Source organism: Manis pentadactyla, chromosome 7, assembly GCF_030020395.1.
Source record: "Manis pentadactyla isolate mManPen7 chromosome 7, mManPen7.hap1, whole genome shotgun sequence".
Lineage (NCBI taxonomy): Eukaryota > Metazoa > Chordata > Mammalia > Pholidota > Manidae > Manis > Manis pentadactyla.
Window position 1 is genome coordinate 103,791,762 of NC_080025.1, and position 25,542 is coordinate 103,817,303.

The window sequence follows — 25,542 nt, forward strand, 5'->3', positions numbered from 1 at the left end:
TTGGCTATTCGGGGTCTTTGGTGTTTCCATATGAATTTTTGAATTATTTGTTCCAGTTCATTGAAGAATGTTGCTGGTAGTTTCATAGGGATTGCATCAAATCTGTATATTGCTTTGGGCAGGATAGCCATTTTGACGATATTAATTCTTCCTAACCACGAGCATGGGATGAGTTTCCATCTGTTAATGTCCCCTTTAATTTCTCTTAAGAGTGACTTGTAGTTTTCAGAGTATAAGTCTTTCACTTCTTTGGTTAGGTTTATTCCTAGGTATTTTATTTTTTTTGATGCAATTGTGAATGCAGTTGTTTTCCTGATTTCTCTTTCTGTTGGTTCATTGTTAGTATATAGGAAAGCCACTGATTTGTGTGTGTTGATTTTGTATCTTGCAACTTTGCTGTATTCCGATATCAGTTCTAGTAGTTTTGGGGTGGAGTCTTTAGGGTTTTTTATGTACAGTATCATGTCATCTGCAAACAGTGACAGTTTAACTTCTTCTTTACCAATCTGGATTCCTTGTATTTCTTTATTTTGTCTGATTGCCGTGGCTAGGACCTCCAGTACTATGTTAAATAACAGTGGGGAGAGTGGGCATCCCTGTCTAGTTCCTGATCTCAGAGGAAATGCTTTCAGCTTCTCGCTGTTCAATATAATGTTGGCTGTCGGTTTATCATAGATGGCCTTTATTATGTTGAGGTACTTGCCCTCTATTCCCATTTTGCTGAGAGTTTTTAACATGAATGGATGTTGAACTTTGTCAAATGCTTTTTCAGCATCTATGGAGATGATCATGTGGTTTTTGTCTTTCTTTTTGTTGATGTGGTGGATGATGTTGATGGACTTTCGAATGTTGTACCATCCTTGCATCCCTGGGATGAATCCCACTTGGTCATGGTGTATGATCCTTTTGATGTATTTTTGAATTCGGTTTGCTAATATTTTGTTGAGTATTTTTACATCTACGTTCATCAGGGATATTGGTCTGTAGTTTTCTTTTTTGGTGGGGTCTTTGTCTGGTTTTGGTATTAGGGTGATGTTAGCTTCATAGAATGAGTTTAGGAGTATCCCCTCCTCCTCTATTTTTTGGAAAACTCTAAGGAGAATGGGTATTATGTCTTCCCTGTATGTCTGATAAAATTCCGAGGTAAATCCATCTGGCCTGGGGGTTTTGTTCTTGGGTAGTTTTTTGATTACCGCTTCAATTTCGTTGCTGGTAATTGGTCTGTTTAGATTTTCTGTTTCTTCGTGGGTCAATCTTGGAAGGTTGTATTTTTCTAGGAAGTTGTCCATTTCTCCTAGGTTTCCCAGCTTGTTAGCATATAGGTTTTCATAGTATTCTCCAATAATTCTTTGCATTTCCGTGGGGTCCGTCGTGATTTTTCCTTTCTCGTTTCTGATACTGTTGATTTGTGTTGACTCTCTTTTCTTCTTAATAAGTCTGGCTAGAGGCTTATCTATTTTGTTTATTTTCTCGAAGAACCAGCTCTTGGTTTCATTGATTTTTGCTATTGTTTTATTCTTCTCAATTTTATTTATTTCTTCTCTGATCTTTATTATGTCCCTCCTTCTGCTGACCTTAGGCCTCATCTGTTCTTCTTTTTCCAATTTCGATAATTGTGACATTAGACCATTCATTTGGGATTGCTCTTCCTTTTTTAAATATGCTTGGATTGCTATATACTTTCCTCTTAAGACTGCTTTTGCTGTGTCCCACAGAAGTTGGGGCTTAGTGTTGTTGTTGTCATTTGTTTCCATATATTGCTGGATCTCCATTTTGATTTGGTCATTGATCCATTGATTATTTAGGAGCGTGTTGTTAAGCCCCCATTTGTTTGTGAGCCTCTTTGCTTTCTTTGTACAGTTTATTTCTAGTTTTATGCCTTTGTGGTCTGAAAAGTTGGTTGGTAGGATTTCAATCTTTTGGAATTTTCTGAGGCTCTTTTTGTGGCCTAGTATGTGGTCTATTCTGGAGAATGTTCTATGTGCACTTGAGAAGAATGTATATCCCGCTGCTTTTGGATGTAGAGTTCTATAGATGTCTATTAGGTCCATCTGCTCTACTGTGTTGTTCAGTGCTTCCGTGTCCTTACTTATTTTCTGCCCAGTGGATCTATCCTTTGGGGTGAGTGGTGTGTTGAAGTCTCCTAGAATGAATGCATTGCAGTCTATATCCCCCTTTAGTTCTGTTAGTATTTGTTTCACATATGCTGGTGCTCCTGTGTTGGGTGCATATATATTTAGAATGGTTATATCCTCTTGTTTGACTGAGCCCTTTATCATTATGTAGTGTCCTTCTTTATCTCTTGTTACTTTCTTTGTTTTGAAGTCTATTTTGTCTGATATTAGTACTGCAACCCCTGCTTTCTTCTCACTGTTGTTTGCTTGAAATATGTTTTTCCATCCCTTGACTTTTAGTCTGTACATGTCTCTGGGTTTGAGGTGAGTTTCTTGTAAGCAGCATATAGATGGGTCTTGCTTTTTTATCCATTCTGTTACTCTGTGTCTTTTGATTGGTGCATTCAACCCATTAACATTTAAAGTGACTATTGAAAGATATGTACTGATTGCCATTGCAGGCTTTAAATTCGTGGTTACCAAAGGTTCAAGGTTAGCCTCTTTAGTATCTTACTGCCTAACTTAGCTCGCTTATTGAGCTGTTATATACACTGTCTGGAGATTCTTTTCTTCTCTCCCTTCTTGTTCCTCCTCCTCGATTCTTCATATGTTGGGTGTTTTGTGCTGTGCTCTTTCTTGGAGTGCTCCCATCTAGAGCAGTCCCTGTAAGATGTTCTGTAGAGGTGGTTTATGGAAAGCAAATTCCCTCAGATTTTGTTTGTCTGGGAATTGTTTAATCCCACCGTCATATTTGAATGATAGTCGTGCTGGATACAGTATCCTTGGTTCAAGGCCCTTCTGTTTCATTGTATTAAATATATCATGCCATTCTCTTCTGGCCTGTAGGGTTTCTGTTGAGAAGTCTGATGTTAGCCTGATGGGTTTCCCTTTATAGGTGACCTTTTTCTCTCTAGCTGCCTTTAACACTCTTTCCTTGTCCTTGATCTTTGCCATTTTAATTATTATGTGTCTTGGTGTTGTCCTTCTTGGATCCTTTCTATTGGGGGTTCTGTGTATTTCCGTGGTCTGTTCGATTATTTCCTCCCCCAGTGTGGGGAAGTTTTCAGCAATTATTTCTTCTAAGATACTTTCCATCTCTTTTCCTCTCTCTTCTTCTTCTGGGACCCCTATAATACGGATATTGTTCCTTTTGGATTGGTCACAGAGTTCTCTTAATATTGTTTCATTCCTGGAGATCCTTTTGTCTCTCTCTATGTCAGCTTCTATGCGTTCCTGTTCTCTGATTTCAATTCCATCAATGGCCTCTTGCATTCTATCCATTCTGCTTATAAACCCTTCCAGAGTTTGTTTCATTTCTGCGATCTCCTTTCTGGCATCTGTGATCTCCTTCCGGACTTCATCCCATTTCTCTTGCATATTTCTCTGCATCTCTGTCAGCATGTTTATGATTCTTATTTTGAATTCTTTTTCAGGAAGACTGGTTAGGTCTGTCTCCTTCTCTGGTGTTGTCTCTGTGATCTTTGTCTGCCTGTAGCTTTGCCTTTTCATAGTCTGCAGAGCTGGGACGAGTGACGGCTGGAAGGACTTCCTTTCTTGTTGGTTTGTGGCCCTCCTCTCCTGGGAGAACAGCGACCTCTAGTGGCTTGTGCTGCGCAGCTGCGCGCAGACAGGGTTTCTGCTTCCTGCCCGGCTGCTATGGAGTTAATCTCCGCTGTTGCTGTGGGCGTGGCCTGGCTCGGGCAGCTACTCCAAAATGGTGGAGTCGCGTTGGAGCAGGAGCTGCTGGGAGGCTATTTATCTCCGTAAGGGGCCTCCCTGCTCCCTGCAGCCCAGGGGTTAGGGTTCCCAGAGATCCCCGGATTCCCTACCTCTGGATTAAGTGACCTGCCCTGTCCCTTTAAGACTTCCAAAAAGCACCCGCCAAAACAAAACAACGACCACCAAAAAAAAAAAAAGAAAAAGAAAAAAAATTTTTGAATTAAAAAAAAAAAAAAGGTGGTCGTTCGTTTTTCTTTATTCTCCAGTGCCAGCCTCAGGCCTCTGCTCACCGGTCTTTCTGCCGTTTCCCTAGTACTGGGGTCCCTATCCCTTTAAGACTTCCAAAAAGCGCTTGCCAAAACAAAACAGCAAAAAAGCAAAAAAAAAAAAATGGTCGCACGCTTTTCTTATGTCCTCCGGCGCCCGGCCTCCAGTGCCCGCTCACTGTTTTTGCTGCCCTGTTTTCCTAGTATCGAGGGCCCCCTGGGCACATACTGTTTCTGCACTCTGGCCCGGATGGCTGGGGCTGGGTGTTTGGCAGTCCTGGGCTCCGTCTCCCTCCCGCTCTGCCTGCTCTTCTCCCGCCGGGAGCTCGGGGGATGGGTGCTCGGCTCCCGCGGGGCCGGGGCTTGTATCTTACCCCTTTCGCGAGGCGCTGGGTTCTCTCAGGTGCGGATGTGGTCTGGATATTGTCCTGTGTCCTCTGGTCTTTATTCTAGGAAGGGTTGTCTTTGTTATATTTTCATAGATATATGTTGTTTTGGGAGGAGATTTCCGCTGCTCTACTCACGCCGCCATCTTCCGCCCCTCCCCAAAATAGTTTCTTAATGTGGAATCTGAAAACATGTCAATGAACTTTTTGTACTTTATGAATTTCCATCAGTCTGTCTTGCTCTTTGAATCTTTTACCACTGCATGGTTTAGTAACACAATGCATTAGTTATGTGGAAAATATTGGTTTACTAAGTTACATAGATTTTCTGAATATTGATACATTTCATTATACAAAAAAAACCCCACATAAAACATCATATTGTTGATGTCACCACAAAACTCATCAGAAAAGTTCTGAAGTATTGAGAAGCCCTCAAGTTCACAGTGGTAGATACAAGTTTCCCCAGATTCTAATCTTTACCTGACAACATGTATTTTATCACTGACAACACATTATTTGTTTCCCTCGAAGTGGCAGGCTCAATTTATTTTCAAGAAAATGCGTGCTAAATACCCAAGTCTGAAAAACCGTAATTGTCTGTCATTGTCCCATGAAAAAAATAGCAAGTTCAGCTGCCAAGTCAGAGGGTCTCACAGGTGCTTTTCCTGAAGACAGCCATCATCCTCGGTGTCCGGCATGGTGCTCATGTGTACCTCCCATTTGGTCACACAGAATAGTAAAGGTTGAGATCCAATGAAATCAATAGTTTTAACACTTCAGCACAGGCATTCCTAAGTGAAATTAGCTCTTTACTTACTTATTTTTATTGCAAGTGGCAGTGACTACTTTGAGAACTAGTAAAGTTTGGTGCCACTGCTTTGGTCTGTGCTAAGGCCCATCAGTTTTTCCCACTAGGGCTTTTGCACCATCATTGCCAATGTCAGCACAGTGAGAAAGGCAAATCATGTCATATCATTATTATGAAAATATGTCTGAGCTCCCCAAAAGGGTTTGGGGACCCCTGAGGCTGCCAGACCACAACTTAATGGGCAGACCAGACGAACGCCATGGTCCTGCCCTACTGCGACATCATCATGTCCGTGCAGTTGAGACCCCCTTCATAGCTGAGGTGTGCTGGAGAGGGCTTGGATCTGCTCTGATGCCAAGAGATTGTCCTAAACTTCTAAAAAGACAAGTGACTATTTGGGGACATGTGCCTTTTCCCTGGGGTATCTGAACCCTGTGAGGGATATCGAAAGGTTGTAGGATTTCCCCAGGATTTCTGGAAGGTGTTTTGTGGGCCTTTGAGTACCTTAACCTTACTTATTAGTTGTTCAAGAGAAAAGAGCAAGGTTTGCTAGGGATTTCAGCATTTTTTTACTGCTAGACCTGCTCTGTACTTATGAAGGATGAGTAAGAGGCTGGGTTCTCTGCTCTTGGCCAGAAGTGTGGGTCTCCATGGGAAATGGTGACTGATGTTTTCCTCATGCTGTGGCAGGGGATGCCCTGGGTGGCTTTTGGAGGACGTTGAATAATACCTAGTAATTTCCACTAGACAAGAACACTACAGAATTAGTTGTTCTTATTCCAGCACAGGCTTTACCATTTGGTTTGAAATTATTTTTGGAAATGCTGAGATGTCCAGAATTTTAAATCTAGGAAAAGCCCAGGAGGTCTGTTTTTTTTGTTTGTTGAGGTATCACTGATATACAATCTTTTGAAGGTTTCACACGAGCAACATTGTGGTTTCAACATTCACCCATATTATCAAGTCCCACCACCCCACTCCATTGCAGTCACTGTCTATCAGTGTGGTAAGATGCTATAGAGTCATTACTTGTCTTCTCCATGCTGTACTGCCTTCCCCGTGACCTACTTATATTATGTGTGCTAGTTATAATGCTCCTTAATCCCCTTCTCCTTCCCTCCCCACCCACCCTCCCAATTCCTTTCCTTTGGTAACTGCTAGTCCCTTTTGGAGTCTGTGAGTCTGCTGCTGTTTTATTCCTTCAGTTTTGCTTTGTTGTTATACTCCACAAATGAGTGAAATCATTTGGTACTTGTCTTTCTCTGCCTGGTTTATTTCACTGAGCATAATACCTTCTAGCTCCATCCATGTTGTTGCAAATAGTAGGATTTATTTTCTTCTTATCACTGAGTAATATTCCATTTTGTATAATACCACACCTTTTTTATCCATTCTTCTATTGATGGACACTTAGGTTGTTTCCATATCTTGGCTAATGTAAGTAGTTCTGTGATAAACATAGGGGTGCATATGTCTTTTTGAATCAGGGATCTTATTTTCTTTGGGTAAATTCCTAGGAGTAGGATTACTGGATCCAATGGTATTTCTATTTTTAGTTTTTTGAGGAACCTCCATACTGCTTTCCACAGTGGTTGAACCAATTTACATTCCCACCAACAGTGTAGGAGGGTTCCCCTTTCTCTGCATCCTCGCCAGCGCTTGTTCCTTGTCTTTTGGATGGTGGCCATCCTAACTGGTGTGAGGTGATATCTCATTGTGGTTTTAATTTGCATTTCCCTGATGATTAGCGATGTGGAGCATCTTTTCATGTGCCTGCTGTCCATCTGAATTTCTTCTTTGAAGAAGTGTCTGTTCAGATCCTCTGCCCATTTTTTAATCAGGTTATTTGCTTTTTGGGTGTTGAGGCTTGTGAGCTCTTTATATATTTTGGATGTTAACCCCTTATCAGATATGTCATTTACGAATATATTCTCCCATACTGTAGGATGCCTTTTTGTTCCCAGCAGGTCTATTTTTATCCCCTCTACCTCCACTCTCCTACCCTAGATTGTTAATAATGTGAGTTCCCATTTCGTTAGTTAATCATTGGTAGTAAGAAAGGACATCTCAGTTTACTCCTTTGGAATTCTTTCATTTCAAAAACTAAGCAAATCTTGAGTGCCTCTGAGCTGAGCTCTGTGGATAGCAGAGATGAATGACAACCTCTGCCATTCCTGGTCTACCAGCAGGAGGGTTAAGGCCATATGTAAGTGGGGATAAGGGAAAAGATGTATAGCAGTAGCTAATATTTGTTGACTGCTGTCATGGGTCTGGTTCTGTGTTAGTGCCTGACACAGGTCTCTCCTTTAATCCTGACCATGATCTTGTGGAAGATAGGTATGCAGGTCCCCAGTCCTTCATTCAAAACTTATGGTCCACATGTATTTTGGAATTTAGAATTTCTTTTTTTTTTCCCAGAAAGTAAATACCATGCATAAACCCCATAGTGCATCATGTCTGCAGTAGGGTTTGGGGTAGCACCCTATAAGCACAAACAACATTGCTGCAATTAGTGAAGTTCCTGTATGAATATTCACACTTAAAAAAGGACCATAATCAAAAAAGAATTACAGCTAAAAAGAATTTGCCAGAGCGGTCCAAAAGAAACTTCAATTTTGAGAGGTTTTGGGATTTAGAAATGAAAGATGGTGGATTGTGGGTGGCTATATTACAGGCGAGGGAAGTGAGGAACAGAGAAGTTCAGTAACTTGCCACAGGGATATAGCTGGTAGGTGTGACACAGGAATCTGATCCTGTAGCTACAGCTTTACTGGCTACTGGTACTTGCTCCGAGTAGGAGTGTGGGAGAGGGGCTGAGGCATGCTCTTCAAGGTTTATGCAGGTGGGGTGCAGTGAGTTTTCCAGAGTGGTAGCAAAGAATAGCTAGGATTTTAAGAGAAGGAGCTGGGGATAGGGGAAGACTTCCCTGGGGGAGAGAACGTCATGGGCAAATGCTTGAAGTGGGTTAAGGTATTTCCCCACCTCCCTTGAAGGGGCTCCTCACTGCTTGTCCTTGCTTCTTTCAGGATTCCTTCCACAGACGCTCCCTGAGGCGGTCACCCGCCTTGAGTGGCATGACCCCACCCCATGAGGAAGAGAACCGGAATGTGCCTGAGCTCGCCACCCACACTGGGGACTGTCCTGCCCCACAGCAGGACCTGGCTTCCAGCAACGGCTCCACCTCCAGGAGCCCTGTGGGCCAGCTCAGTGAGCTGACTTCAGAAAGGCGGAGACCCGCACCCAGCAGCCCTCCTTACAGGCCAAGCAGAGGGCTGCCCCAGAGAGGGAGTGGCAGGTGGAGAGATCTCTCAGAGGAGAGCCCAGGGGTAGATGGTGGCCCAGAGGCTGACAGGACGCCGTTGAAGTTCTTCTCCTTGTCAGGGGGGAATGCCAAGACGGCCCAGGAGAGGCTGGAAAGAGCATTCAAACGGCAGATGAGCCAGCCCCTGCCCCTCAGGTGAGCGTGCTGTGCTGGTGATGGCTTCTCCCAGAGAACTATCCTGTCCCTGGTGGCTCCTCGGGCTCTCAGAGCAAGACTGTGCTCAGAGCAAGATAGTAATTATGGATTCAGTTAAAATTTTTTAAAACCAGCCTTTCTGAGTCCAAAGTCCACCATGCCTGTAAGCACCATCCTATACCAGTTAGGTTATTGTCTGTTCATGTGTTTATGTTTGTGTTGCATAATGTTTATTAAAATACTGTTTATCATCATTTCTACAAGGTGAGTGTAGGTAGAAATATTAAGCATCCTAGTTTGTAATACTGGGTTTTTTGTCATTTACTGTGCATCTGATATGTGCCCAGGCACTTAAGCACTAGTGATATAAAGCAAACTAAACACATAAAGTCTAATAACTCTCTTATGATTATAGATAAGCAGGGCATAGTTTGCTGGATACATTTTGTAGCTATGTTATTTCATGCATATACATATAGAATTCTTGAAGTTTTCTGTTGGGTAGACTTATCTATCACTATGAAATCTTTCTTTATCTCTAGTAATGTTTATTGCCTTAATATCTATTTAAGTGTAGCTATCCCAGCTTTCATTTGATTAGTGTTTTCATGGTATATCTTTTTCCATCCTTCACTTTCATCCATTTCATATTTAGGAGTACCAACCAAAAGCCTGTGGAGTTTACCAGGATCCTTCCCTTTTTGTTCATTTTCTAAAAAAATTATAATTTAAACTAAAAACAAAAACAGTGCACACATTTCCCCACTACCCACTCCCTTGGCCTTCTGCTTTTGTAATATCTTCTAAGGCTACAAATTACCCTTTAAGCAATGCTTTGTCTGTATCCCATGAATTAATGTCATATATTCATATGATTTAGTTTAAATATTTTCTAATTTCTATTATAGTTTCTTCTTTTGATCTCTGGGTTATTAGATATGTACTGACTACTTCAAAACATTCGGGGTATTTTTCTGGTTATTTTTTTTTGTTTTTGATTTCTAGCTTTTTTCCACTTTGGTCATGTATATTCTCTATGATTTCAATCCTCTTGAATTTTTTTTCAAAAATATCTGTTGAAATATTTTGTTGAAATTTCTTTATGGCCCGGAATACATTTAAAGATTATCTTATATGCAGCATATATTTGGTATTTTTAACCCAGTGTGGTAATTTTTCATTTTAGTTGTAATAAATATTACATTTACATTTTACTTTTGCTTGAAGACCTCCCTTTAGTATTTCTTTGGCAGGTGTGTTAAAATACTTTTTTTTTCTTCAGTTTTTGTTTGGAAATGTCTTTATTTTGCCTTCATTTTGGAAGGATATTTTCAGTGGGTGTATATTCTAGATTGGTGTTTTATTTTTTTTCAGCACTTTAGGCATTCCATTGCCTTAGGCTTTCTCACTCTGTTAATTAATTACTTGACATTTTTACTGTTAGTCTTTTGAAAGTAATATATCTTTTTTTTCAAACCTCTGGCTGCTTTTTTTCCCCCAGACCTCTTTTAAGATTTTCTCTTTCTTTGGTTTTCAGCAGTGTTACTATCAGTAGTGTTTCAGTACTGTTACTGTTATCTCTGTTGATTCTGCTTGGGATACGTAGAGCTTCCTGAAGTGTTGTGTTGATACCTTTCCTCAGTTTTGAAAATTATTGTGTTATTTTTTCAAATAATATTTTTGTCACATCCTCTCTTTTCTCTCCTGGTACTCCAGTTACGCATATACCAGATATTTTCATTGTGTTGTATAGGGTGTGTTTAAAAAAAAATTCTTTCCTATATTTTCTATCATTTTTTCTCTCTGTACTTCAATCTGGATGTTTTCTCTTGAACTGTCTTCATGTTTCTTCTCTTTTCCCATGCTATTAAATACATATAAGAAATTATTAATTTCATTTATTTTATTTTTTATTTTCAGAATTTCGATTTCTTTTTTAAAAATAGATTTCAGTTTTTTGCAAGATTCTCCATCTTTTCCTTTATTTTCTGAAGCATTATTATTCATAGTCATTTTAAAGTCCCTGTCTAGTAACTTCCATATCTGGATTGCCTATGGGTCTATTGCTATTGCCTATTTTTCTTTTGGGTTTTGACCTATTTCTTTCCATTTCTGATAATTTTGATTGAATACTAGACACTGTGTATGAATGTATAGGCTCTAATTAATGTTACCTTCCTCTAAAGAGGATTTAATTTTGTTTTGGTAGATCTTAATCTTTTGTTAGTTTTAGACTTTGTAAGATATTTTCTTTCTTTTATTTGTCTAATAACTTTGTCCCCATTATCTCCTTTATTGAACAGAAATCCTTAATTTTGGCATAATCTCTTGTTAGTCATTTAATTTACATTTTTGAAGTTTTCTTTATTAAATTATTTTTTGCCTTTAGGTATCAAAGATATTATCCTATATTTTTCCCATTAACTTTGTAGTTTTAGCTTTCACATTTAGGTATTTAATCTTTTGCATTTGTCAGGATGAAGAGATCCACTTTTATTTTTCTGTCATATGGTAAGACAATTTTCTTAGCACCATCTACTCTACAATCTGTTCTTAACCCCACTGATTTATGAAAACACCTTTATTCTTTACTAAATTCCCAAATTGACATGGGTCTGTCTTTGAGCTCTCTATTGTGTTTCATTGGTCTTTTTTTTTTTAACTAAAACCACATGACTGTAGCTTGTTTTACTATGGCTTTATAGTTATAGCTTAGTATCTTGGTATGGCCAGTCCCCATTGTTCTCCTTCCTTTTGGGATGGACATAGCTATTTACAGATCTTTATTTTTTCCTACAGGCCTTTCTTTCTGTTTACCCAACATGTCTAGCTTATTCCTACATGAGGGAAAATAGGCTTGTCCCCTTGCTGTAGAGGCTCTGCTCCTCTATCATCTTAAGACTGTCTTTCTTGTCAATCAGGTCCTCTGTTCTGATTGGCGAGAAAAGAGTGGTTTTCTTTGACTAACTTAATGTTCACCTCTTCATCTCCAGCTTTTTAAATTGTCATCACAGCACCTATGATTACCTGAAATCATTTTATTTACTTACTTATCCATTGTTTGTCTCCCCTATAATAGCATGTAAGTTTCATGAGAATAGGGACCTTTATAGTCCTGGTAAACAGAAGGCACTCAATAATTGGTCACTAATACTACTACTACTGCTACCACCACCAACAATAATAATAAGGTTGATCAGCTTTAGATGTTGGCCTAATTTATGCAAAACATTGTTCTAAATGTTTAAGTAAATTTGCTCTTTTAATTCTCATAAACTTTCTATGAGGGAAATACTATTATAATCACCATTTTGCAGATGAGGAAATTCACTCAGAGAAGTTGCCTCACTTGCCCAAGTTTATGTGCCTAGTAAGAGGCAGAGCAAGTGTTTGAACCCAGGCAGCTAGCTCCAGGATCTAGTGAGTACATGAATGAATGACATCACCTCTCTCCCTGAGTAGAAATCCTTTGCACAGCCTTTAAATGGTGACCAGCTTCAGTTTGAACACCTCCAGTGATAGGGAACTCCCTGCTTCCCACAGCACTTTTGGGTGATTCTGACTGTTAGAGAACTCTTTTTCACACCAAGTTAACATCTGCTTGCCAATAGTTTGACTCAGAAGAGTGTTGTTTTGCCCTTCAGTGCCAGAACATGTTTACACTGGAAAGGGGAACAATGTCTCAAACTTAAGGATGGGAGCATTGTAGGGCTGCAGTGATGTGGAGGAGATGATGGCTTGAGAAGAGAGAGAAGTGGCTAGAGTTTCAGGAGGCCTGGATTCCAGTCCTCACTTTGTCCTGGCTGACCTGGGTCAGTCATTTTATTTCTGGACTTCCATCTCTCTGACTATAAAATGTGGCCATTGGGTGGATGCAGGTCCCAGGGTCACAATTTGGCAAATGAAATTTGGGTTGCATTTCAGCTGTCTCTCACCCTCTTAGCTAGACATTTTTTTGCAGTACGCATATCTTACAACTGTATGCAGCACCCTTGATTGGAAATCAGTGCCAAAGTAATCCCACTTGCTAAACCTAACTGCACCCTGTGCCATTTCCAGCCTACCACCATCAGTCCTGCCTGCTGCCCACTACTTCCTGTTCATTTTATTCAATTCAGTAAACATAGGTCTGAGTTCTAATGTCTGTCAGATCCTGTGAGCTCCTCAAAGTGAGAGAGACGTAATTCTTTTAGGACTTGGCAAAGGGCAGTGAGATGACAGCAAAGCTGGCTTGTATGCATAGCACATGCTCTACCACTCAGCTTTAATGAGGCTGGAGGAAAGGTGGCTACCTGAAAGCTTCTCTAGATCTTGTAACATCAGACTAAGGGTGGCCATGGAAGTCATACCTGGGGGCAGGGGCAGGGGCAGGGAGCACGTATCCTGGGAGACGGGCAAGTGGAGGGCATGACCTGCTGAGATGTTAGGGGATGTGAGTATCTGTGTAGTCAGGCCCTTCTAACCCTGACTCCTTAGACCTGACTCAGTTGCTGAAGGGACCACTTTATTCCCCTTGTATTTTGTGATCATAGAAGATGCCTAGGAAATATGTCATCTGGGCTTCCTTTGTGGGGTCTGGTTGTTTGGGGCCATCTGCCATTTGTCACTGGCTTGTCAGGGGTGCCCTTGTTAGGATCCTATCTTATCAGTCAGATCTTCTGGGACTCTGGCCCTGACCTGGGTGGCCCTATAACCTCACTCTGATTCCCAGGGCCTTCCTCTACACATACACATATCTTGCTATCAGGCATACACAGGCCCAGAATAGGTCCTCAGGACACCTTAGGTGTAGGACTAAGAGAATGGGAGAGGTAATTCTTTACTTACAAGTCCCCAGAGCTGGGTGTTCTAAGCCTTGTGGCTCCCCAAATGGCACTTTGCCAACGTTGATAATCTGGTTGAGGGCAACCTCACTGTGGTGCTTATAGCCCTCTCTGGGGCATACTGGCCTGTCATTTGTCTGAGAGTCCCTCAGAATGCATCTCTGGGCCCTCTGATGGACCCTGCTATGGTTGATTTCCTGCATATTAGCGCAGTATATGTCACACTGGGCATCTGGCAGTAGGAACTGGCTTCAACTTTTCCAGGTGTGCATGGGCTGCACAAGCTCCAGCCACTTCCTTTTTGCCCATCTCCTTTGGAAACATGGATATAATCATGGTCATGAAATTGAGAAGAATTGTTGACTTCCCATGGGAATTCAACCCATGGCAGTGGCCACAGCAGCAGTATCTAGATTCCAGAGCCAATTAGTGAATTTGTGTCTCTTTAAGCAGCTTGAGCCATGGGGCCTTGGGAGCCAGAACCACCGAGATGAGAAGGCTTATGGTATAAGATGGGGATGTTGAGGCTCAGAGAGGGGTATGGGCTTCTCCAGAGTCACACAGTCCCATAGTTAGGATCAGGGATTGGATGGCCTGATAGCATGGGCCAATATGAAGATATATTAGTTTCTGATTGCTGGTGTAACTAATGACCATAAACTTAATGGCTTGGAAACAACACAAATTTATTATCTTATGGTTCTGGAAGCTACAGATCAGAATTGGGGCTCACTGGGCTAAAATCAAGGTGTTAACAGGCTGTATTCTTTCTGGAGGCTTTAGAGAACCTGTGTCCTTGCCTTTTCCAGCCTCTGGACGCCACCCACATTCCTCGGTTGTAGCTCCTGTCTTTCTCGTTGTCAAAGCCAGCAGTGTCAAGCTGAATCCTTCTCAGGGTGCCATCTTTCTGGTTCTCCCTTTTCTGCCTCCCTCTTCCCTTTTTAAGGGCAGCTGTGATTACATAGGCCCTACTTGGATAATTCAGGCTACTCTCCCCTTTTAGGGTCAGCTGATTAACTCCATTTGCAACCTAATTCTCTCTGGCCATGTAACCCAACTTGTTTACAGATTCTGAGGATTAGGACATGGACAACTTTGGGAGGAGGAGGCATTATTATGCCTATCACAGAGGGCAACTATTTGTTTTTTTTCAGCATTGAAATCTTTTTTGGTTTCATTACAATTTTTAATGTGTTTACCTTTTACCTTAGTCTCCCTTTCTATCACTTCCAGGAGAATTTTTATTGTTTTCACTTTTTCTAGTCATCCTCCCTTGTGTCTGTCTGTCTGTCTGACTATCTGTCTATTTTTTTATGTGGGTCATATATAAAGGAGCCAGGAAAACTCACAGCCACATGGTCCGCAGGAACAGCAGGACTAGGTGCATAGAGGGTGCCTGGCTGTGGGGCTGCCATGGTGGCTTCAGCGAGCTTAGGGCAGTTGTTAATTTCATGAGCACTAGTGGATTTCACCTGGGGAAAGTGGATGTTTTCCTAGAATGGAGTTTTAAGTATGATAGTGTTCGTGGAATTGAAGTTCAATTTAGTTGGATTTTTAAAAAGATATTTTAAGTTGGGTGTTTTAAAATGCAGAGTGGGGTAGGTGCTCCTTTAGGACCCATAACAGTTCTTAACCTCATAGACTGTCAGGACTGGAATGCTCTTTATAATTCAAGCCTTTCATTTGGCAGTCAGGGAATTGGGTCCAGAGATCAGAGGGGAAATGACTCACCTGAGTTCTTGCAGGTGTTGTAAAGTCCTTTCATAAGCTCTGGTTTCACTGTCTAGCTACTGTTTAGAGCTCTTTGCTTTAAATATGTATGGTCCTTCCTGTACTCATTTTAAGCCTCCAGCTCAGTTGTCACCAACTTGTGACATCCTGTTCCTCATGCAGTAACTCCCTTGGTTTTGGAAAGACTTGACTTCAGACCCTGAGTTTTTGCAGTGACAGCCTAAAAAAAATCCTGTCAATTCACAGAAACATCCATTTCTTAACTTAGATTATTCAACAAGTCTTTAGTGAGCCCAGTATTGTGTTAGATCTGGCTGGTACTGGCTCAGAGAGCTGATTATTAGCATCTCATCTCAACTCTGTGTTCAGTGACATCAAGGTGGTAGCTTGACATTGGTTTTGGCAGGAATATTTACACCAGGGAAATTGGCAAATACAAATCAGCATCCCCTTCCCTGGAAAGCCAGTTGTTAATGTCTATCAGCATACCACCTGTGATGATCCACTATGTGCCACACACAGTCCTAGCCCCCAGGGATTCCATGTGCATGAAGCTGACCAAGTCCTTGCCATCTTGGAACCTATACTTCTGATAGGGAAAGGCAGCCTACAGCAACCAAACAAATAAATAGATAACATACCTGGGTGCTATTAAGAAAAATAAATCAAGAAAGAGTGATAGGGAGTCCTGGGTTTGGGGCTGCTATTTTATGAAGAGGTAATCAGAGAAAACTTTCTGAGAAGGTGGTGCTTGAGAGGAAACCAGAAGGAAGACAGGGTACCAGCCCTTTGGTTCCTGGGAGCAAATGCAAAGGGAGAGCAGCTGTATACAGGCCCTTGGAAGTGGGAACTTCTTGCTTGTTTGAGGCTGGAGTGGAAAAGGGACAGAGGAGAAGAGGGAGTGAGAGGAGGAGCATGCATGTAGAGGCTGCTAAAAGCACCAGTTTTTACTCTAGGAGGCTTTGGAGGTTGAACAGACAGGTGGCATGATCTGACTGTGTTCCAGTTCCCTCTTGCTGAAGGATTGAGAATGGACTTGAAAAGGCAAGTGTGGAAGCAGGGAGACCAGGCAGGAGGTGACTGCATTGGGCTAGAGAAGAGTTGACGGTGGCTTGAATCAGGACAGTGTCAATGATGGTGGTGGGCATGGGTGGGATTGTATCTGTCACACACACATATGGTAATATGAGTCAGCTGGGTTTGCCCATGGATTAGATGAGCTCTGTTAGAGGAAGAGAGGAGGCAAGGATGACTAAAGTTTTGTCTGAACAACTAGAGGTGGGACTGCTCTTCCCTGAAGTGAAGATGACTATGGGAGAAGAAGGTTTAGGCCACGGTCATTGGGCCACAGCCCCTGTCCCTGGCCCACCATGATACTTGCCATCAGGTCAGTGGTGTTTCTTTGTTGACTAGCCTCCCTGTAGCCTGTGAGTTGGGGGACCATATGCCTGGGATCCACAAATGTGAGCAGTCAGCTATCCTGCAGTTCTCATTGCAGGCCCTGGTTAATCTTGCCACCTCTGTACCAATCAGGCACTAGTGGTCTCTAGAGCCCTTCTTGGTGTCCAGATCCAGCACTGGGGATGTGGAAGGATAAGACAGTGTCCTGCCTCTGAAACCCAGGGCTTACCATGAGGCTCCATATAGTTGAGTGACAAATTGTGGCCTTCACAGAGGAGGAGAAGATTGGGGAGCAATTAGGAGGACTGTTGACAGGGCAGGAAGGCCTTGGGTTTGGAGAGGCTGTGTTTAATGCAGACTTCATGGTGAACCAGTAACCCTGGGGTCGAGGAATGGCTGTGATTAACTTGCCCTGTTCTGTGTGGGTCTCTCCAGCCTGGACTTAGTAATGACCCTAAAGCACTGGAGTCTCTCCCTCTGCGTGGAAGCCAGCGGTGAATTCCAGGGATTTGCTGACTGACATTGTTGGTGCCCTGGGCAGTTTTAGGTTTTGTAGGAGAATGGGCAGTAGGTGGCAGTAGAGCTTCATCAATCTGCAGGCCCCGGAGACTTTAGTTGGCTTTGTTTTGTGATTTAATTCACCAAGCCCCTACCAACTGTGGAGAGAGGTGAATGAGTCCCTCCCAATCCCTCCTGGTTCACCAATCCCTCTGGGGCTCCTGATCATGAGTGGCAGGCCCACAGATGCCTCTTGCTGTCCCGAGAGGGAATGAATAATACCATCTGGGGCTTGGTGGAGGCTTAGTAGAGGATGTGGCATTTGCGGTTTATTGAGTATTCCCCATATCTGAGCATCTTGAGTCTGGCAATAGCATCACCGCATGGGATGAGTAATGGGTAGAATTTCCATTTTAATTGTTCCCTGCACGTTGTTTCGACTTTATGTCAGACTATAGAGGTTCGAAATAGGCTGACTCTTGAAACAAACACAACACACCTTTGTTTCCTGTGTGCCAGAAGCCTCATGTGAACAGGTGGCCTGCCTGGGGTTCCTGTGCTCGTCCAGCTTCACCTTTATTACTCACTCCAGGGACCCACCATGGGTGTCCTGTGCTCAGCTGGCTCCCCTTCCCAGCCCTTACCCACATTTACCCTACATGTTGCCCCAGTCCACAGTGGAATTCCAGTTCTCTCTCCTTCGGTTGCTGGCCTTTCCCTGGCATGCTCAGGTGATTAAACATGAGAAACAGCTCCAGTGCACCTTACAGGCCATTCAGAGTCTTCCAGGAATGGGGTCAGTGACCCTACTTGTGATAATTATAGCTGCTCGGTACTTTCAGTTCTAGGGTTTCCGAGTCTTTGATCCAAGGCATCTCCCAGGGGAAAGAGACTTCCCACGATGCAGATTTCCTCAGAGATCAAGAGTGGCTAAAGAGGTGAGAGACTGCCCGTACCTCTCCTTGGAGGGGTGAATGATCTCATTTCGTCCACCTCTGGACATCAGAGCGGCAGCTCCAAGATCCTCCTCTGGCTATACCTGGGCCTTGCCCAAGTCCATGACTTGTAGGCTGGGAGGAAGCCGCTGATGCTAGATGAAAGAGGCTATTAAGGTTCAGGAGTAACTTTTAGGAGATGAGTTTTTGAGAGCAGGAGGGATAGAAGGAGGTTCTTATTGCCCTGGCTTTTTTTTTCTTCTTAATGCAAGATGCTTATCTCCTGGTTTGCCAGCTAGCTTCCAATAGAGCCTGGCTGGCAGAATCACAAGGAGAGGCTCAGGTCGAGGTCAGCAGCAGGGCTGGGAGGCGAGTGAAACAAGTGAGGCCTCTAGGATGCAAAATTTAAGGAGGCTCTCATTCTCAAGTTAGCTCAACTGCAGCGTAGGCACCTGCCTGCCTGAGCCTGAAAGTGAGTACCTCCTTAAATTTTGCACCCTAGGTGCCTTTCATGTCTCACCCCAATCCTGGTCTGGTCCAGAGTCTAGTTTCTTCTCTACTGCTCTTCAGTATCACAGATAACCTTCTGTAGAGAGTAATGATTTCATAACTCATATTTACTTCCATGAACTCCTTAGAACTGGAGTGGACTTTATTTCTTTGATTTTTTTTCCAGCTATATCCCTGGGCCTGGCAATAAATACTGAGCAAATGAAAGAATGTACATGGTAAGGAGAATGGAAGGGAAAATTATGCTGATCTGTTTGTGTCGTGTCATGAACCTAAACTGATAATCTTTATAGAATTGGAACAGTCCAAACTGTATAAGTTCACTTGTTGACATTTATTCATTCATTCATCCCCTTTTTATTCATACATTCACTTAACCAACTAATCATCTAACCACCCAACCATCCATCCATCCGACCCACCAGCCCACCAACCACCCAACCAGTCCAACCCATGACAACTGTGATGCTCCATATTTAAGTCATCTTGAATGGTGCCTTTTTTAGGAAACCTTTCCTGATAGTTTCCCTGTTCCTGTACCTGAACATGATCCCCTTCTCATACCTCTCACAATACATATCACTCTGGAGAGAGCTGACAGCCCACCTTGTTTCTCCTGCTGGGCTGTCAGCTGCCTGAGTGTGGGGGTGAGTTGTCTGTGACCCTGACTGCCTCAATTTTGCTTAGACTTGTTGCAAACATACTGGATGGGACTGAATTATTGGCTTTGCCTTGGGGGAGGGCAAAGTGACCTGTGAGGTCTTCCCTTCACTCAAGGAGCACACACAAAGAGATTACTGATTTAGTGAACAGGAAAAGTCACTTAAAATTAGCAGCCAGCATCTGTCCCAGGCCAGATGTGTGGTGCTCATTGGGGTGCCATAGGATCTTAGACGGGAGGGTGGCTCCTGGGCTGAGCCTTGAAGGCTGAGCAGGGTTGGAATAGCTCAGCTGAGAGTCAGCCAAGGGCCTCACCTCTGTGCCTGGACATACTCGTTATGCTTCTCCAACTTCCTCCGAGCTTGAGATTTCTTGAGAAAACATTTGCTGGTCTCCCTGGGAGGCTTATTCCTAAAGGCTAGAGCAGCTCTCTTGCTCTTCCTCAGGCCTTTCTTTCTGGGGCCTGCATTGGGTTCTGTTGCATTTGAAGACATTTTTGGATGATGTACACTTATGGTCTTTGGAGAAAAAGTCTGAGCTCAGAGCTTTCCCTAAGGATTGGGAAAGGGCAGTGATTTGGGGAAAAGATGGGCATCCTGTGCCCACAGTGAATGTGACTCTAATAGACTGGCTACCCTGGGGGTGTGGTGGAGAGAGCTGAGGCCTTTCCCCTGCACGTCCTGTTCCATCCTGCTGGAGTGGACCTTCCCTCTTGATTCCTCAGCTCCTTTTCCCAAATGGTGGCTATGGGATGGAAGGCTGCTGTGACTCACTTGGGCTGGTCCTCCACCTTGGAAAAAAGGCCTTTGATGCTGAGTTCTGTCAGGGGCATTTTGGGCAGAGTCTTCAAATCACAGAGATGACCTGCCAGGGTGGTTTCCTGAATGTTGGATTCCATGTGTGTGCCTTATTCCAGAAAATTCTACTTTGTTTTCTCTGCTCATTCCACAAGAAGTTACTAAAGCCATGGGATTGCTTCCATTTCCTGTTGAGGCCAGTTTTGCTGCCATGGATCCTTCAGAAGTGGAGCCTTTTTCCCATAGAATAAACAGTTTTTGATCTTGATCTAAATACATGTTAACTTTATTCAATTCAACAAAGCATTTATGGAGTGCCTCTTGCCTGTTCGTGTAGCACTGGGGAGAGAGATGCTGAAGATGAGGTCCCTGCCCCAGGAGGCTGACACATCCATACAAATAACTGCTGTACAAGATTGAAAAAAGACAAGTGGTAAGGGGACAAGGGCAGAGTCTGGATTGTTTTGGGGATCATTAAGCTATTGATATTTATTGAGTACTGACTATTGAACAGATCCTGTTGTAAGAACTTCAGATGTATCACCTCATTTAATCCTGACAGCAACACTTGGGAGGGTTATTGGCTCCATTTTACAGGTGGAGAAACTGAGGCACAGAATGACCAACCAGTCTGAGTTCATGCAGTCATGGCTCCTGGGACCTCAGTCTTCACCAATGTCCTCAGGCCCCCATCTGGAGAAGAAGGACTGTTGGGAGCTGACATTGGCAAGGAAGTAGAAGGTAGCCCAGTAATTCAGGGAGTGGATGCACCCCACACTGAGGGGACAGTGTGAGCAAAGGCAAAGAGGTGGCACATCAGAGTAGCTGTTAACACAGGGCATGTGTGGGGACCAGCAGGAGAGGAGACTGGAGGACTGGTCTGTGTCTAGAGAGCCAGGCTAAGAGCAAGGGTGGAAATAGAAAGGTCTCTCAAGTTGTTTAAACAGTTGTTTTTTAATGTGTGAGAGCTGTGCTTCAGGAAGATTAGCTCAGGGTCGCTGCAGGATGAGGAGTGTAATCATAGCAGGAATCTGACCTGAAAGGCAGGGTGAGCTCGGGCCTGACTGTATCACAGGGGCGAGGAGCAGGGCATCTGAGAGGAGAATCCACAGGACTTGGTGGGCAAGGAGGTTGTGGGCCTGTGGAACCAGGAAGCTGGGCATGCAGGTAGTAGAGATAGGGTCTGGCAGGGAATGCACTGGCTGGATCAGAAAGCCAATGAGGAGTCTATTCCTGGACATGTCCTCAACTGCTTCTGTTTCCACAGTCAGGAGTGGAGCAGAAACACAGATCCTGGGAAAAGTTGGATGAGAAGTTGGGAGGGGCATTTGGGAAGTGCTGGCATGGGGCAGAAAGCTGGAGTCCTTGGAGGTATGGATGTTGCAAAGAATGCCTGGGACAAGCACCAAGGTCGGAGTCCTGCAGTGGGAGAGCCATGTGTTTGGTGATGTGAGGGAAAGGAGTGGTCAGAGTAGTACTGGGGAGGTGAGGGAAGAGAGGTTTGGCAGCTTTGGACCCTCAGGGGAGATTGGAAAGGTCACTGGGTCTGGTGGTAGTAGTGGCTTTGGAGAGATCACGTTCAGTAGGGTATTGGAGGCAGGAGGTCAGCTGCACTGGGTTAACAAATGTAGGGGTGAAGACATATACAGAGAACCTGGAGCTTTCTAAAAGAAGTTTGGAGGTGAGGGGAAGCATAGGGACAGGATGGCAGCTCAAGAGGGTAGAGGGTGAGGGAAAGGGTCTTTTTTTCCAGGACAGGGAAGATGTGAGCCAAGGGTCGGGTGCCAGCAGCAGAGGAGAAACTGATCATTCACAGAGACTGAGGAGGCAGGAAGTGTGTGCCTGGGTGGAGTCTGGGTGCGGGGCAGACCTAACAGTAACCAGATTCATTTTCTTCCATACTCCATAATGGTAACTGATGTCCATAAAGATGGGCCTGGGGCATTGCAAGTTCCCAAAGTACCTTTTAAATCCATGTGAAAGAGCCAATTCTGCTTAGGAGAGTTTTTGAGTTACTTAAAATTTATTCCAATTAAGTAAAGCTTTGTTAAATTATTGAGGATCACTGTTTGGGAAACACTGCATTTTATTGTATTCTGAGACCCCAAAATATGGCTTTCCATCTATAACATATTTAGTGACTGCATGGTGAGGTTGAAAGGGCCCGAGATTTAGACAATTCTAAATTTGTCACTTACTAACAGGGTGACTTGGGCATAATGTATTTTTTTTTAAATCTCTTAGCAGCTTTATTTCTTTATCTAAAAAATGGGATGATATACCCACCTTTATAATAAAATTGTTAAGAAGGATACAAGAAATAATATATATAAAATATTGGGCCCACTATTTGGTTAGCAGAACAGCTCATTTCTTAAATGGATGGATGGATTCCTGAATAAATGGAAATTTTGTAAGGAAGGGATGGGAGGTAAGATTAGAGCCAGATTATGGAAGATTACGATGGTCAAAGAGAAATGTTAAGATCTATCATGCAGGCTCTGGCCAAGGGAAGTAAAGGTAAGAGCATGGCCTGGGTTCCTGTGAGTCAGGACAGGTCTCTCCCTTGGGGCCAGGCACATAGTAGGCCCTCAGGCAGCATGTGTGGATTGAATTTACCTTCCATAAGGCATTTCCTCCCCTCTGCACTGATGGCCAGGGTGAGGCTGGTGCCATTTGGCAGGTCTGGAGGTTGATATACATGTGTGCTCCCGCCGTTCTCTCTCCTGGAAGTTCTCCAGAGGCCAGTCCCAGACTGAGCTGGCACCAGGGGCAGCCCTTGCCTGGATGCACGTGGCTGTGGTCCTCCATTTCATGGCTTCTGCGCTGGGCCCAGGGCTTCACCAGACTCTGTGCAAGAGCACAGGGAAACGGGAAGTCCCTGGGAGGAGGATGGCATTACTGTAGCTGGTGATGTGGCTTTCTTTGTTCTCAGTGTCATTTTGTTTAGCCTTTCTCCCTTCAAATAAAATTTCTTTTGAATGGGAAAAAAGAAAATGAAACAAACTAAAAAAGTCACTAATAGAAACTAAGACCAAGTTCTGCGCCACTATCTGAGACTGGAGGCTCTTCCACAAGGTTTAGAACCACTGTGCTTCCTGTTCACCTCCTCATGGAGCAATGACACCCTGTGTATTCATGTTACAGAAGCTGCTCTGCAGAGGGCAGATGAACTTATAAGGGCATTTTGACAGGTGTCTAGGAGCCAAGGCCATGAGCTGCCACGGAAATCTATCCACACAAACGTCTACGACCCAGAGGCTCCCCTGCACCCCTGTCCCACCTCTCAACTGCCTAGCAATCTCAAATTACTTTCTAGCCTAGATGTAGATGCTTGGGCATCCTTAAAATCCCATACACTCCTAGGAGTGTATTAGAAGAAGAGAAGAGAAATTGGAAGTATCTATTTTAGATAAAAGCAAAAAATGGATTAAATATTAATATTTAATAAACACATTGCAACTGACTTATTATTCTTTTTAAAGAGAATAACTCTAAAAGGGCACACTTACCAGATGCAGGGATCTGGGAGAACTTACACAAGGATTCTGGTTTTAAAAGTGTTGTTATACAAATATCCCACATGGATTTTATAAGAGATTGACCCCATTCTTGGGAGATACAGGCTTAAATATTTAGGAATGACACATGCTGATGTCTGCAACTTGATTTCAGATGGTTCAGGAAAAAAACAGTGTGTGTGTATGTATGTGTTTGAAGAGAGAGAGAGAGAGGGAGAGGGAATGCAGTTATGGCAGTGTTAATAATTTGTTCCTATAACTAAAGGGTATACTAATGCTAATTGTTATTATTCTTTCAATTTTGCTGTAAGTTTAACATTTGCAAAATAAAAAGGGAAAATACACATGTAATAAATAGGAAAAATGAATAGTCAATACAATCTATCTTTTGTCTCTTAGTAAATATTGTAAAGAAGTGTAATAGGGTCATAGTGTATCACTAAATATTGGAATCTGGACAGCGTGATGTTATAAAACACAGGGCTGGCCCAAGAAACACTGAGGGAGCACCCCAATGTGGCTGGTGAGTGGAGTGTGATAGCTCCTTCTTTGTTATATGTGGGCATCTTTAAGCCCTTTGTCCTCCAAGGACCCAGTCAGTGGCTTTTACAGGAACAGTAGCTTATACATATTTTCCAGATGCACAAAAAGATCTCTCTTTCAGTGTCATCCTGGTAGGCACCGCGAAGCTGATGCCTACTTCCCTTGCCAGATCCACCCCCTCCCCCTGACCCTGCTGCTAGGACTAGGATCTGCCCAGCCACAGCCTGGCTGTACAAGCTGACTGCGTCTTCCTGCTCTGACCCTCTGGGTGTTTTCTTCAAACCCCCAAACTTTTTATTACACCCACATTGTGAGGCTCAACGTGACATTTCCAACAGGAGACTGCCTGATGTGGATCCAGCTGCTTCATATGTTTTTTATATTTTTTCTGGAAAAAGCTCCAGATACCTTTGGTCAAAGCTCTTCCTGTTGGCCAAATTTCTGGGGCCATTTCTCACCCACGCAGTCCAGAAGGGGCTGCAGTCTGTAGGCCCTTGCATGTCTGCCTGACCAGGGATAGGTAACAGTACATGTGGATGCAGCCTGGAGGAGTGAGGCTCCAGGGGTTTGGAGGGCACGTGCTTGTTTCATGCCTGTGTTATTTGGACTAAGATCCCTGGAAGCCAGGGAAGCCAGAAACTTTCCAAAGGGCTTCATTCCACTTCTGCAGGTTTCACTATTAAGGAAAAAAGATTGTGCTGCTTTGATCCCTCCCCACCCCCCCGCCCCATCTTGTAAACTTTCATGACATATTATTACCTCTTAAGGATCTGGAAGAGAATACTTGCCCTGTGCTAAAATTATGAGTCCCCACTTCCTGACTTCTGTGTGAGTTGGGCCCTGTGCACCCCTACTTTAGGGATCTTGGAAAGTCCCAGCACAAACTCCCTGCCTTTGATCAATTATTCTCAGCTCATCCCAGCTCCCCACTGATGCCCTCACCTTCAGGGCTCCCGGCCCACAAGTCACCTGTGTTGAATAGCTGGGAACCCTCATTAGAGGCAGGGGCAGTAACCCCAGAGGGGTGGAGAGGGAGGCGACCCACACTCTGATTGGTACTCAAGGACCCCCCACTCCATTTCAAGTGAAAATGGCCTCCAGGAGAGGCACTGGGAGGCTGCCTGGCTGGCTCAGGTTCACATCTAATTTTAGCCCTGGGTGTGCTTTGAGTTGGGGCTGGCTCACCCATGGAAATTCCACAGCTCTCTGGTTTTATGTCTGTGAGTAGTGGAATGCTCAAAGTGTGCAAAGCTAACTGAGTTTAAAGCAACATGTTTGTTTCTCCTTTTTCTAAGAAATGCCCAGAAAACAATCTACCTCTGTGATTTTGGAGAAGGTCAAAAATTCCTAGATATTCCTTTTTTTTTTGT

The 25,542-nt window shown here is 43.5% G+C and overlaps 1 protein-coding gene across 2 annotated transcripts in view; it reads left to right on the top strand.

The window, feature by feature from the left end:
* The window catches only part of MINDY4 (MINDY lysine 48 deubiquitinase 4), a 112,313-nt gene that overhangs the window by 19,123 nt on the left and 67,648 nt on the right, over nt 1-25,542 (top strand). For both annotated transcript variants that reach the window (XM_036897473.2, XM_036897474.2), the window contains exon 5: nt 8,323-8,753. In XM_036897473.2, coding sequence (XP_036753368.2) covers nt 8,323-8,753 — 431 coding nt within the window. The remainder of the gene's footprint in view (nt 1-8,322; nt 8,754-25,542) is intronic.